Source organism: Dama dama, chromosome 9 (assembly GCF_033118175.1).
Source record: "Dama dama isolate Ldn47 chromosome 9, ASM3311817v1, whole genome shotgun sequence".
Lineage (NCBI taxonomy): Eukaryota > Metazoa > Chordata > Mammalia > Artiodactyla > Cervidae > Dama > Dama dama.
In genome coordinates, this window is record NC_083689.1 from 82,351,054 (window position 1) to 82,364,732 (window position 13,679).

Genomic DNA, 13,679 nt, shown 5'->3' on the forward strand with positions numbered 1-13,679 from the left:
ATTATCCAAGATACTTCATAGTCCAGATTTTATTTTGGAAAAGTAATGAGTAAGGATGGACCTGAAAAAGAAATCAGGCAACTGGCCCAAATAAAACAAAGCAGTGGACCTAAGATAAATACGATGTTAAGCAATCCTTGCCTTTCACCACCATGCAATCTTAAAAACACACCATAAATTCTCTCATGGAAACAGTTTCACATCTATTCATCTGCATCCAAAGTGACAGGAGGAGCTTATAAGCTAAAACTCCATGGGATAAACAAAACAGATTTCACCAACAGGAGAGGGTCAGTGGTAAGCATTTGATGTGAACTAACTGCTAACCCAGACCCTTACATCTTAAGTGTTTTGACTTTTTAGTCTATTGATTTAAATTTTTATTCATGAATAGAATTTTAGGAAAACTAAAGAATGCTAAAGACTTGTGCTAACAGCAGTGGTCCCCTCTTCCATTCTTTTCCTCCACGGCCCCTCCTCCCTCCAATCCCAAGGCAACTGTTTTTGGCTCTTTCATCATCTCTTCCCTGGTTCTAAATACTGTGCTTATTTTCCTTTCTCTTGGTTCACCAACCTGACAATATTACTGACTGCTTGTGTTAAATGAGGGTCTTCAGTCCTCCCTTTGCCTTTCCTCCTAGTGTAATAGTTTCACATTTTTCTTATTTCATTCGCATTCATTGTGTTCACTGTCATTTCCAGTAGGTATTGCTTACTCATGAGGCACATATGGAGACAAGTATGTTTTCTTTCTTTTACAACTTTTTTCTCCAAGGTCATAGTTAATTGTTTTTATTCTTTCATTTCATTGTTTTGAGTCTCTTGTTGAATCTATCCTCTCTAGACAGTTTTCACATGAGTTTTTCTTACTGGGGTTGTTCCTCCTGGAGCCCTATGTCTTTCTGCTCATCTGAACTGGTTTCTCCCTAGACCTCAGCTGTTGTCCTGAGACCTGCCTTGCTGTCATTCTGGGATGTCTCTTAACCTGTCTTCTGTTCATTTGCTTGCAAGTAACGGAATGCTTGGACTCACTCTGGCTCAGACAATGAGGATAAATATAATCTTGTGTTACGGGAACTTCAGGAAGGGTGGGCTTCAGGTTCTCTTCTTTGCAGTTCTCCAGGCTTTGTCTTCCTGCTCTGCTAACTTCATCATCACACTAGTAGCAAGATGGCTGCAGTTCTTTTGGACATCACATTCAGAATTGATAATGTCCAAAGGAAGAAAAAGGACGAGCATTTCCTGTGACTCTTTCTTAGGAGCAGCGGAACTTTTCTTAGATGCCCACTAGCATCTCATCAATGTCCAGTCTTATTTTCAGAATTGATTCACATGCTCATTCTTTTTTTTTTAATTAATTTTTTTTGGAATATGGTGGCTCAGTGATAAAGAATCCGCCTGCAATGCAGGAAATGCAGGAGATGCAGGTTCCATCCCTGGGTCTGGAAGATCTCCTGCAGGAGGAAATGGCAACCTACTCCAGAATTCTTGCCTGGAGAAATCCCATGGGCATGGGAAGTCCCATGGACAGAGGAGCCTGGTGGGCTTCAGTCTATGAGGTCACGAAAGAGTTGGACACAAGGACTTAGTGACTAAACAACCACAGTAGTTGCTTCTACAGTGTTGTGATAGTTTCTCTTGCATAGCAAAGTGAATCAGTGTCCATGCTCATTCGTAAACCACTTTCTAGAAGTGAGAATGGCAAGGATAACTTTGAACAGCCTAGACTAACTGGAATCAACATTTGTAAGTAGACATAAGGACACCATCCCCTGAGTTAAATGGTCAGGGAGTTAGTTCAGTTCGGTTCAGACTCTCAGTCGTGTCCGACCCTTTGCGATCCCATGGACTGCAGCATGCCAGGTCTCCCTGTCCATCACCAACTCCTGGAGTTTACTCAAACTCATGTCTATCGATTCGGTGATGCCATCCAACCATCTCATCCTCTGTCGTCCCCTTCTCCTCCCGCCTTCAATCTTTCCCAGCATCAGAGTCTTTTCAAATGAGTCAGCTCTTTGCATCAGGTGGCCAAAGTATTGGAGTTTCAGCTTCAGCATCAGTCCTTCCAATGAATATTCAGGACTGATTTCCTTTAGGATGGACTGGTTGGATCTCCTTGCTGTCCAAGGGACTCTTAAAAGTCTTCTCCGAAACCATAGTTCAAAAGCATCAATTCTTTGGTGCTCAGTTTTCTTTATAGTCCAACTCTCACATCCATACATGACTACTGGAAAAAGCATAGCTTTGACTAGATGGACCTTTGCTGTTAATGTCTCTGCTTTTTAATATGCTGTCTAGGTTGGTCATAACGTTTTTTCCAAGGAGCAAGTGTCTTTTCATTTCATGGCTGCAGTCACCATCTGCAGTGATTTTGGAGCCCAGAAAATAGTCTGTCACTGTTTCACTGTTTCCCCATCTATTTGCCATGAAGTGATGGGACCAGATGCCATGATCTTAGTTTTGTGAATGTTGAGTTTTAAGCCAACTTTTTCACTCTCCTCTTTCACTTTCATCAAGAGGCTCTTTAGTTCTTCATCGTTCTCTGCCATAAGGGTGGTGTCATCTGCATATCTGAGGTTATTGATATTTCTCCCAACAATATTGATTGCAGCTTGTGCTTCATCCAGTCCAGCGTTTCTCAGGGAATTAATCCCTTTATAAATCAGGGTTTTCTTAGAAGTGTAATAGATTTTGGAGAAGCTGCTAATAATATCAATAAAGGAGATAAAATTTTTAAGACTCTGCATGAATGGAAATGTCTCCATTGTACCTTCACACTGGATTTGTAGTTTAGCTAGCGCTAGAATTTTAGGTTGAGAGTCATTTTCTCTCAGAAACTTGAAGCATTGCTCCATTGCCTGCTCATGTCCAGTGTTACCCCTGACTGTATCTAGGCTTCATCCTTTGCCGCTGACCTAATCCCTTTTCTGTCTAAATTAGAGTCGATTGGTCATCAGTAAATTCCCCAAAGGCCTTTTGGGTGACTTTGAAGACTCTATGTTTATCTCTTTCCCTTGGGGTGGTAGATAAATCAGTGGACCAGAGGTGACAAACCTGTGTTTTAGTGTCTTCCAGTCCATAAGATCTTGGACAAGTCACCTGATCTCATCCGTGTCTAATAAATTTTAGGAATCCCTCCTGAAAGTGAACCTCAGAAACTATTTGATCAGCACACATCTGTTTAATAACCGCCTGGAGGAGTTTTGCTTTAAGACAGTTGTGCTAAGTCTCCCTGTAACAAGGAGAAACTTGAATGATTGCTTTCACTGACCCTAAGCAGTGTCAGATAAGCTTTTCAATAATATCCGTTTAAGAAATGATCATAGCTTATAAGGAGAGTCCTCACCATGAGCTTTTATTTGAGGCCTAAAGACGTGGGTTGTGTTTACCATCTGCTCTCTGACCTGGCTCTTTCTGCCTTCACCTTTCCATCTTATACACAGACACACATATACACGCCCTGTCCTCTCTTTCTCTGTCCCTTCTCCCACTCCTTCCCTCTCCTCCCCATGGAAGAGTGGTGAAAGATAGTCTCGGGGTAGAACCTAACTATAATACAGCTCCTTCAGGTGATTATGGAAGAGTGGTCACATTATTTACCTTGATGCTGCTCTAAGAACTACCATGCTGTGTGCTAAAGTCACTTCAGTCGTGTGACCCCATGAACTGTAGTCCGCCAGGCTCCTCTGTCCATGGGATTCTCCAGGCAAGAACACTGGAGTGTGTCGCCGTTTCCTCCTCCAGGGGATCTTCCCATCAGGGGTCAAACCTACATCTCTTATGTCTCTTGCATTGGCAGGCAGGTTCTTTACCACTAGGGCCACCAAGAACTTCCATAATCATTGCTAAAGTAGAGACTACATATGATGATAAATTCAGCAGTTGTTTGTCCTGAGATGTTTTAATGAGTCTTTTGGGGCAACAGATATAATTTAGCTATATTTTATATTTAAGAAGCATCTTTAGCTAGCTATATTATATATACTACGTATTATACATATTATGTGTATATAAAGCAAAAGAAAAAAGCTGTCAGCAAAGCAGTGTTTAAATGAGGGGAGTTTGTGGCATTTAGCAGGCTTTCAGTTTTTTTTTTTTATAAAAAATTTTTTATTCAAGCACAACATGCTTAGAGAAAAATATGCTAATAACTACATAGTTGAATAAGCACAGAGTGATACAGCAACCTCCCAGATCGACAAATATAATCCTATGTACATTTCAAAAGCCAGCCTGTGCCCCTTCTGAGGCACAAACCCCCTCTTCTTCCCTCAAGTGGACTTTAAAACCATAGGTTACTTTTGTCTATTTGTGTTTTTTTGTTTTCTTTAAATTTCGTTATTTTAATTGGAGTCTAATTACTATACAATATTGTAGCAGGCTTTCAGTAAAGGGTGGATGGATAGATGGGTGGATAATGAATGGGCAGATGGACTGACAAATGAATTAATCTCATTTTTAGAAAGGTCATTGTAAAGTCTGGATTATAGAGGTGAGGCTGGAGGTGAAAACATCAGTTAGGACTAATCCAGTTGAAGTGATAAAGTCTGTATTTGTCTTTTTTTTTTTTTTTTTTCGTTCTTTTTTTTTTTCATATTATTTTTTTTTTTTTATTAGTTGGAGGCTAATTACTTCACAACATTTCAGTGGGTTTTGTCATACATTGATATGAATCAGCCATAGATTTACACGTATTCCCCATCCTGATCCCCCCTCCCACCTCCCTCTCCACCCGATTCCTCTGGGTCTTCCCAGTGCACCAGGCCCGAGCACTTGTCTCATGCATCCCACCTGGGCTGGTGATCTGTTTCACCATAGATAGTATACATGCTGTTCTTTTCAAACATCCCACCCTCACCTTCTCCCACAGAGTTCAAAAGTCTGTTCTGTATTTCTGTGTCTCTTTTTCTGTTTTGCATATAGGGTTATCGTTACCATCTTTCTAAATTCCATATATATGTGTTAGTATGCTGTAATGTTCTTTATCTTTCTGGCTTACTTCACTCGTATAATGGACTCCAGTTTCATCCATCTCATTAGGACTGATTCAAATGAATTCTTTTTGATGGCTGAGTAATATTCCATGGTGTATATGTACCACAGCTTCCTTATCTATTCATCTGCTGATGGGCATCTAGGTTGCTTCCATGTCCTGGCTATTATAAAATGAAGAAAGTTCACTTTTTTGATACCCCACTGCTGTTCACTTCGCTTTGGGTCTTGGGAGCAATTGAAGGGTAACAAAAAACTATCCAGGTTAGCAGGCACTGGTTTCTACATGCTTCCTTCCTAGTCTTTTCCCACCCACTTCGTCACCTGTTCTTTGTGTTCCTTTAGTTTTCTTTGGAGGTAAAGGATATTCTTGGTGCTTTGCAATGTGAGTTTTGGTCTATGTATTCTGAGAGTGTCAGCATTCTTTTCACCTCCCACCTCTAGCACCCACCCTTAGAGAGGTATTATTGTCTGTTGCTGAATTCTTAGAGGAGATTAAAGAAATTTCCATTATCCTTTTTTCTCTGTTGTGTTCAGCCTTTGGGCTTTTTAGCTTTTAGCTGATAAAAGAGTAAAGCTTACACATTTATCAAATGAAATAATGTTGTGAGAAAAGCTCCTGATAAACTTATAATAAGTATACTAGGGTTTCAGAAGTCACTGTGAATCTGGTCGTCTTGGCCATTTTAGCAGTAGAGTGCAATTACGTTGAAGTTTGTAATAAAAGCTGCATAATCCTGAACTGCTTTAGATTTATCGAAGATTATACTGTATGCAGCTGTTGGGGAGGAAGAATTTGTTCTTGGTTCTTTGGCTGATCTAATAACCACATTAATATAAGGCAGATTAACTGGAGAAAAGCAAATTTAATTATGTACCTACAGGGGCCCCAGAAGAATATGAGGGCCAGTGAGGCAGTTGAGGCTTCTCTACCGTCCTGAGCTAAGGAATGGGAGAGGAGACTGGGGCTTCAAAGAGGAGGAGGGTAATTGATGGGAAAATGGGAAAAACAGATATTTGGTAATTAGATTGCTTGTCTTGCCATATGCATAGGTCATTCTGATAAAAGTTCTCTCTGGTAATAGTCTGTCTCTGAGCCAGCACCCCTCTACCCATCTAAATTCTTTTAGGCCATTGAAGGGGGAGATAGAAAGATCTTCCTGAGTCTTTTGGACCTTCACTGTCTTCAGCTCAAGAGAGTCTGCATGCCAAAGTGGCACATTCTGAATACCTTCACAGCATTGTCTTTGTATTACTGTACTTCAGTTCAGTTCAGTCGCTCAGTAGTGTCCGACTCTTTGCGACCCCATGAACCACAGCATATCATCACCAACTCCTGGAGTTTACCCAAACTCATGCCCAGTGAGTCGGTGATGCCATCCAACCATCTCATCCTCTGTCGTCCCCTTTTCCTCCTGCCTTCAGTCTTTCCGAGCATCAGGGTCTTTTCCAATGAGTCAGCTCTTTGCATCAGGTGGCCAAAGTATTGGAGTTACAGCTTCAACATCAGTCCTTCCAATGAACATTGTACTTCATGATATCCCAATTCTTTAAAAGTTTTAGCTTCAAGCATATGTATTAGGTGGTAGACTGGTGCCCTAGGAAACAGATTCTGAAATTTGAGTGTCAAGAGTTTTATTGAGGAATACTTTCACCATCAACACCCGAGCAGGACCGGGCTCTCCTGGGCTGCGTTACAGTTGTAAGACTTCAGCCAACCCTGCAGAGAGCCTGGTCAGGGGTTGGTCCTTCAGAGTCACCTCAGCTTGAGGTGAGAGAGCCAGACTTTTATGCCTTTTTTTATCTATTGTTCCATAACAAATTTCCCCCTAAAACATAGCAGCTTAGCACAGCAACTGTTTATTATCTCATAATTCCTGTGGGTCAGGAACCCAAGCTGAATACCTCACAGTCTCTCACAGGCTTCATCCAAGTATTGGCCGGGTAGCAGTCACTTCAAGGCTTGACTGGGACAACCCACTTCCCAGCCCTCTCACATGCTGTTGGCATACCTCAGAATATCCACTTCCAAGATCATTCACACAGCTGTTGGTTGGGCTCCAGACCCTCATTGACTTGTTGACCAGAGCCATCGGTTTCTTTGCGTGTGGACCCCTCCATAGGGCAGCCCACAATATGGCCACTGGCTCCCTTTAGAGCAAACAGGGAAGAAAGTGAGAGTGCCCAAGTCAGGCCACAGTCTCCTGTAATCTAATCTCAAAAGTGACAGACCATAATTTTTGTCGTATTCTATTCATTAGAAGCAAGTCCCTTGGTTCAACTCACAGTCAGAGAGGGAGAATCACACAAGGACATGGACGCCAGGAGGCAGGGGATCTTTGGTGGCCATCTTTGAAGCTGCCTACCAACCTCTGTAGCAGCCAGTCCACTGGATACAGGCTGCCCAAGATGGGAGGTGACCTTGGGTGAAACAGCTTTCTTCAGCTGCAGAAGTTCCCAAAGATAGCACACAGCTGAAGGTTGCTCTGATAGTTGGGGCAGTCTGAATGGGATTTGGATGGTACCAAACAGCATCCATGGGCTTTCCAGGTGGCGCTAGTGGTAAAGAACCCACTTGCCAATGCAAGAGACCTGGGGTTCGATCCCTGGAGAAGGGCATGGCAACCCACTCCAGTATTCTTGCCTGGAGAAATCCATGGACAGAGGAGCCAGTGGGCTACAGTCCATAGGGCTGCACAGAGTTGGACATGACTGAGGCAATTTAGCATGCACACATGTGAACAGTATCAACTTTAATATGTATAGCTCTTTTTTAACTAGGATATTTAATAAGCCAGAATTTCTCCGTCTTGTTATTTAAACTGTGCAACATGTATTATTTCCTTATCTGTTTTTGTGGCTTTGTTTCTTGTACTCTTGGAAACATCCTTCACATATGTTACTTTACAGAGTATATTACATACAAGACTGGTGAATACATTCTTTCACTAGAAAACATTAAAAAAAAAAAAACCAAAACAAAACTGTTTTTAAAGGAGAAATTATATTATATCATGTATCAAAATCACTCTTTTTTGGGTATAGAAGTTCATTTAAAAATTTTTAGCAAGCAGCATACAACTAAATATTTCTTAACTTACAATGAATAATTGTTAAAAAGCATTTTAACTGAGCTAAAAGATAGATCCTAAATGCAAAAGCATTTTCAAAACAATATTTACCCTTTTTCTAGATATGTATTATTGATAAGGTAACAAGAGATTAGGAACAATAGATTTCTTTTTCAGATTACAAATTTTAATTGAATAAAGTTATACAGATTTCTATTTTGTCTTTAATCTTCTAATTTCTTTCAATTTTCAAGCATGGTTTTCTTTATCTCTCTCTTTCTTTTAACTTTATTTTTTAGGTGAAGAAGACCAGGTCCCTGATTCTGTCACATTTCTTTATCAAATAACCAGAGGAATTGCAGCAAGGAGTTATGGACTCAATGTGGCTAAACTAGCAGATGTTCCTGGAGAAATTTTAAAGAAAGCAGCTAGCAAGTCCAAAGAGCTGGAAGGATTAGTAAATATGAAAAGGTCAGAATGATTGTGATGCATTTTTGATATATAATGAACTCTTCCAAGTTGTCCCAGAAAGAGGATTGTCCTGTAAATGAACATCAGATCTTCCTTCAAGCACCTCTTCAAATATTCTGAAACATTCAATTATGGTAAAATGAAAATGGTTCTTCCCAAAGCCCATGTGAATTCATTTAGGCCTCTCTAGTCAGATCTTTATCTGTTAAGTTGGTTTTCCAATCATTTTTCTAAAGAATTAACTCCTTAATGTATACCAACACATTGGTTGCTTAAAATACTCATTTATGAAGAATATTACTAATGGAAACCTCAAGATATAAATAACATTTAGAGTATTTCTTTTATACTCTTTTATGCTCATTCAGATATGCAGCAGTTGCATTCGAAAGTGAAGAATTCTGTCAGGACGTGAATGAAAATAATAATACTGGGTTAACCAAAAAGTTCTTTAGGTTTTTACATAACATCTTACAGAAACACCTGAATGAACTTTTTGGTAAAGTCAGTATCACAGAGCTAGGTGATTAGAGTCAGTATCTGTGCACATCATTTACTTTGTGGATTTGTTTGTGACAGACTTTTTATTCTAAACAAACTTCTCCATCACCTAGAATGCTTTATGTGAATGCACTTTTACCCTGGACATCCAGCAAGTATGTAGTCAGTATATAAACTGATCATCATACAAACCTGAAACATACTTTGGAAGAAAGATATTCGTAGGAAAATATCCTATTAATAAATAATAAATTGCAGCCTTTTGTTTCCCAAATATAAGATTATATTTTAAAACAGCATAAACTCCTCACCCACCTCTGACCCCACCCTGCTCTGCCTGAAGAGTCCAGGACCAGAGCAATAATGCAGGGCACATGCATGACCATGTGATCTAGAGCAAATAGGCTGTTAGTCAGATAGAACATCCTGGCTGGCCATTATGCTGTAAGAATATTTTTTAGTTCTGGGAATTATTACCAATTTAAATATTGAAATATTAACACCTGATATTTTAGTTAAAGAGACAGTTGCCAGCTTGCATACTGATTGTCCTGCAACCAGCTCCTCTTTTCTTTCTTCCTCTGTGTTTCTGCCTCGCACTCCTAACCTTACCATGGTAACAGGCGGTGGGCCAGGTCCAAAGTGCTGGAATACTCGAGCACTTTGTCGTTTCCTCCGGTGGCATTCTCTTCTGGATCCTTTCCACAACACCAGATTAGAAACAAGTGATCCAATCAGTGATGGGCTAATTCTAGTTACTTGTTACAAAGTAGATTCACATACAATTTTTCTAGAGCGAAAAGTGATCATCTATGAGATTTTAAAAGTAAGCTTAGCCCTTAGTTCTGTTCAAAGTCCACAGACAACTTTAAATCCTCTCTTGTTGTCTTCTTATTTTTCTTTTTTCATAAAGAAACTGGAATTAAACTTTACTACAAAAGATGCAAGATGGCAGTAAGATATGAAAGTTCTTGCAGGCTATAAAGCAAGAGTAGTAAAATTCACAGGTTCTTTATAAGTATTTTAACTCTTCTGAAAGACACCTACTATATATTAACGCGTATATATGAAATTTAGAAAGATGGTGCATGCAGGGTCCTACATGCAGGGCAGCAAAGGGGACACAGACGTAAAGAACAGACTTTTGGACTCAGTGGGGGAAGGCGAGGGTGGGATGATCTGAGAGAACACCATTGAAACATGTACATTACCATATGTAAAATAGAGGACCAGTGCAAATTAGATGCATGAAGCAGGGTACCCAAAGCCAGTGCTCTGGGACAACTCAGAGAGATAGGGTGGGGAGAGACTGTGGCCGATTCATACTGATATATAGCAAAAACCATCACAATATTGTAAAGTAATTATTCTCCAATTAAAATAAATTAATTAAAAAATAAGAAGGGAAAAATATTTTGGCTCTTCCAACTAGTATATTATATTTTAAAATCTAGAAAGTTAGCTTAACAAGACAGAGAATTGTAGGAAGAGGCTGCATTGGCATGGCATCTGATGATTTATCAGGACACACTGTATTTGTGGTTTTTCCTTTTTCACTAAAAGTGGTTATCACATCGATTTCATTGGTCACAGAACCCAAACTGAATCTGGTGCATCCTTGTGAGTTTGTTAATAGCTAATATTTATTGAGTGCTTGCTGTGGATACCAGCAAGTTTAGGTAGTCAGTCCTTTGCGGCAGCCTAGACACTGTAGCCAGCTACTATTCTTATTGCTTTACATACATTAATTCACTTAACCCTTATAATAACCGTGTGAAATAGGTACTGCTCTCATCCTATGTTGTAGTTGGGGAAAATGAGGCCAAATGAGGTAACCAGGAAACCAGGGTCACCCAGCTAGTTGGTGGTAGAGCCTTGTTTGGAACTCACACATTCCCTCTGCAGACCCTAAATATTGGGTTGGTCAAAAAGTTCGTTCAGGTTTTTCCATAAGATGTTACTATTTAACTGGATTGCGTTTTTGCAGAAGGAAAAGTAGGTCTGTGTTATGTTGGCATTTTACTTTTCCAATAGCCTGCATTATTTCATTAAGTCAGTTTCACTTTTCATCCTGTGAGCACACACAACCTCCAGCTGAGTTAGAAGAGGGAGGAAGCTGTGCCATCCCCTGCCTGGAGCTGATCAGCAACCTTGGTCTCTTGATTAAAGCAGCCGCCCTGAAAACTTCTTGCACCAAAAGGCTGATGCTCCCCGCCATAGCCTCCTAACCATACAGCCTGCCTGCTATTCTAATATCACAGACTTTTCATAGTTTTGATAGGATGGACTGGCCCCTAACAATTCCATTTATAAAAGAAATGGTATTTTATTTTCTGTCCAGGAAAAAGCTAAAGTGTTTTGCGAAGCTATGGACGATAGATGATGCAAAAGGCTTGCAAAAGTGGACAGAAGAAGAAATTACAGACGTCTCTTTGTGATGAAAATGAAGGCTATGTTTTGGAACCAAAAAATAGAGAATTAAAAATGCCAACTGTGTGAAAACAACTCTCCAGCAACAGCCCATCTCTGTGTGATGTGAGCGTAAAGCCTGACCGTGGCATATTCCTATCAGAAACAGGGAGGCCTTTTGTGTAGGACCCTGCTATCCTGATTTTTAAAAATATAAATACTTTTGAATATTAAGATTCCTATCATGTCATTAGAAAATCTCATGGATGGTAAGATTCAAATAAAAAGCTTCTAAGTAAAATCGGAAGTAGACTGTACTGTTCATGAAGTTTTAGAGGCTGATATAAAAAGTACTGCATGATTTTATTTGTTTCAGTTCAGAAAATTTGCAGCTGGGTGAAATGTCTGGTGGGAATACACCTTTTATTCGAACTGAAACAATTTTATGATACCACCAGTTTATTCACTGTGAGCCGAAGAATTTTTGAAAAGAAATAGAATTGTCAGGCTGTTTAGAAACTAGAGCACAGAAAGAACAAGGTCATGAAATCTGAGAAGTTAAATATTGTCATAGTTTTAAGCAATTTGGAGATTGTTGGATGAAATTATTTGTCATTCATTTAAGTAATAAACATTGATGAGTACTTGCTATAACTTATGATCTTTTTCCTGTTGAATTTGGGGTTTAGTTATGGAACCAAGGTTGCTGCTCTTCCCATATACACAGAACTGAGCTTTCTCACTTTCGACCTTTCTACTCTCTGATACAGCAAATAACTTTTAGCTTTGTTGATTCATAAAAGCACTCCCTCCCTGCAAGGTTAGGGTAACACATGATCATCTATGTCCCTGAGCTTTCTATAGTACTTGAAACCTGGCTTCTCATATGCTTTATGTTTCTTGCACAAAGGTTCTCTATCCTGCTTCCCACTCAGTTTTCATTCTTACTCAGTGAAACGCCTTCCACACATTTGATGGTCATATTTCTGATTTCTTCTTTAGGTTATTTCATAACAGTGGCCTTAACAGTGAGCCCTGGAAACAGTCAGTTGAGTCTCTCCAAGTTGATGAATAGTGGTTGGTTGCTTCACTTAAAAAAAAAAAAGTTATTTATTTATTTGTGCCAGGTCTTAGTTGTGGCATGTGGGATCCAATTCCCTAACCAGATCGAACACAGACCCTTGCATCGGGAGCAGGGAGTCTTAGCCGCTGGACCACCACTGCACTTTTGAGTCACTTGCACTCCAGCCCTTTAATTCCCTACCTTTATGGAGTTAGAATATGATATGGTTTGATTCCTCCATCCTCTCATTATATGTTTCATTAACCTATAATGAAATTCTCAAAAATAGCTCAAAATAGAGTTAGTTGGGGTTTACTCTTTAAATTTTAAAAACAACAGCACTTTTTAAACAATGTTTCAATACTCAGTAAGACCCTCAATGTTTTATGTTAACAGAGATAGTGCTGTAAAGGCAGGTCCGCAGAAAAAGGAGATGAATTCAGGACTGTCACACCCATGCTGGGGAGCTGCAGGGACCAGCAGTCACTGCTCGTGTCCAGGTGGACATTCCGGGCCATCTCTGGCTTTCCCAGGTCAGGGTCAACATTCAAGCAGGTAAGGGTTTCAGGAGTAGTGTGTCCAGGCAGTGACAGTCCCCAGAGTCTGGCAAGTGACAATGTGGAAAGTTGCAAGGTAGATTCCCTAACATAAAGCAGGATATCAGCTAGCCGGTTTGCAGGAGGTCAGGCCTGCCTCCAAGTTTGGAAGAAGACCAGCCGTGCCAGACAGCCTTTCTGAATGAGACTCCTTCCCAGCCAAGGCGCTGAGGTATTGAAGGGAAAGTTGTATCAGAGTCCTCGTTATGATGGTTGTGCACGTGTTGTGGAGGTTGGCATAAAGATGATTGATTGGGTACATACTCCAGGCATCAAACTTAAGGAGGGCTGCAGTTCTAACATTAGATGTCATGTCTTTGAGATCCTGAGTTGATTTCCTTTAGTTACATACCTGGAAGTGGGACTGCAGGATCATATGGTAGTTCTAGTTTTTGTTTCTTAAGCACCCTCCATACTGTTGTCCATAATAGCTATACCAGTTTACAGTCTCACCAACAGGGTACAAGGGCTCCCTTCTCTCTGCACTCTCATCAGCCTTGTTACTGCTTGTTATCATCCTAACAGGTGTGAGCTGATACATCACTGTGGTTTATTTGCATTTCTCTGATGATTATG

General features: G+C 40.1%; 1 protein-coding gene across 5 annotated transcripts in view; it reads left to right on the top strand.

Annotated features, from left to right (window-relative positions):
* Positions 1-11,891, top strand: part of MSH3 (mutS homolog 3) — a 173,911-nt gene extending 162,020 nt beyond the window's left edge. For all 5 annotated transcript variants that reach the window (XM_061151922.1, XM_061151923.1, XM_061151925.1 and 2 more), the window contains exons 23-24: positions 8,363-8,534; positions 11,377-11,891. In XM_061151922.1, the coding sequence (XP_061007905.1) occupies positions 8,363-8,534; positions 11,377-11,473 (269 nt within the window). In that variant the 3' untranslated portion in view covers positions 11,474-11,891. The remainder of the gene's footprint in view (positions 1-8,362; positions 8,535-11,376) is intronic.
* The last annotated feature ends 1,788 nt before the right edge of the window (positions 11,892-13,679 follow it).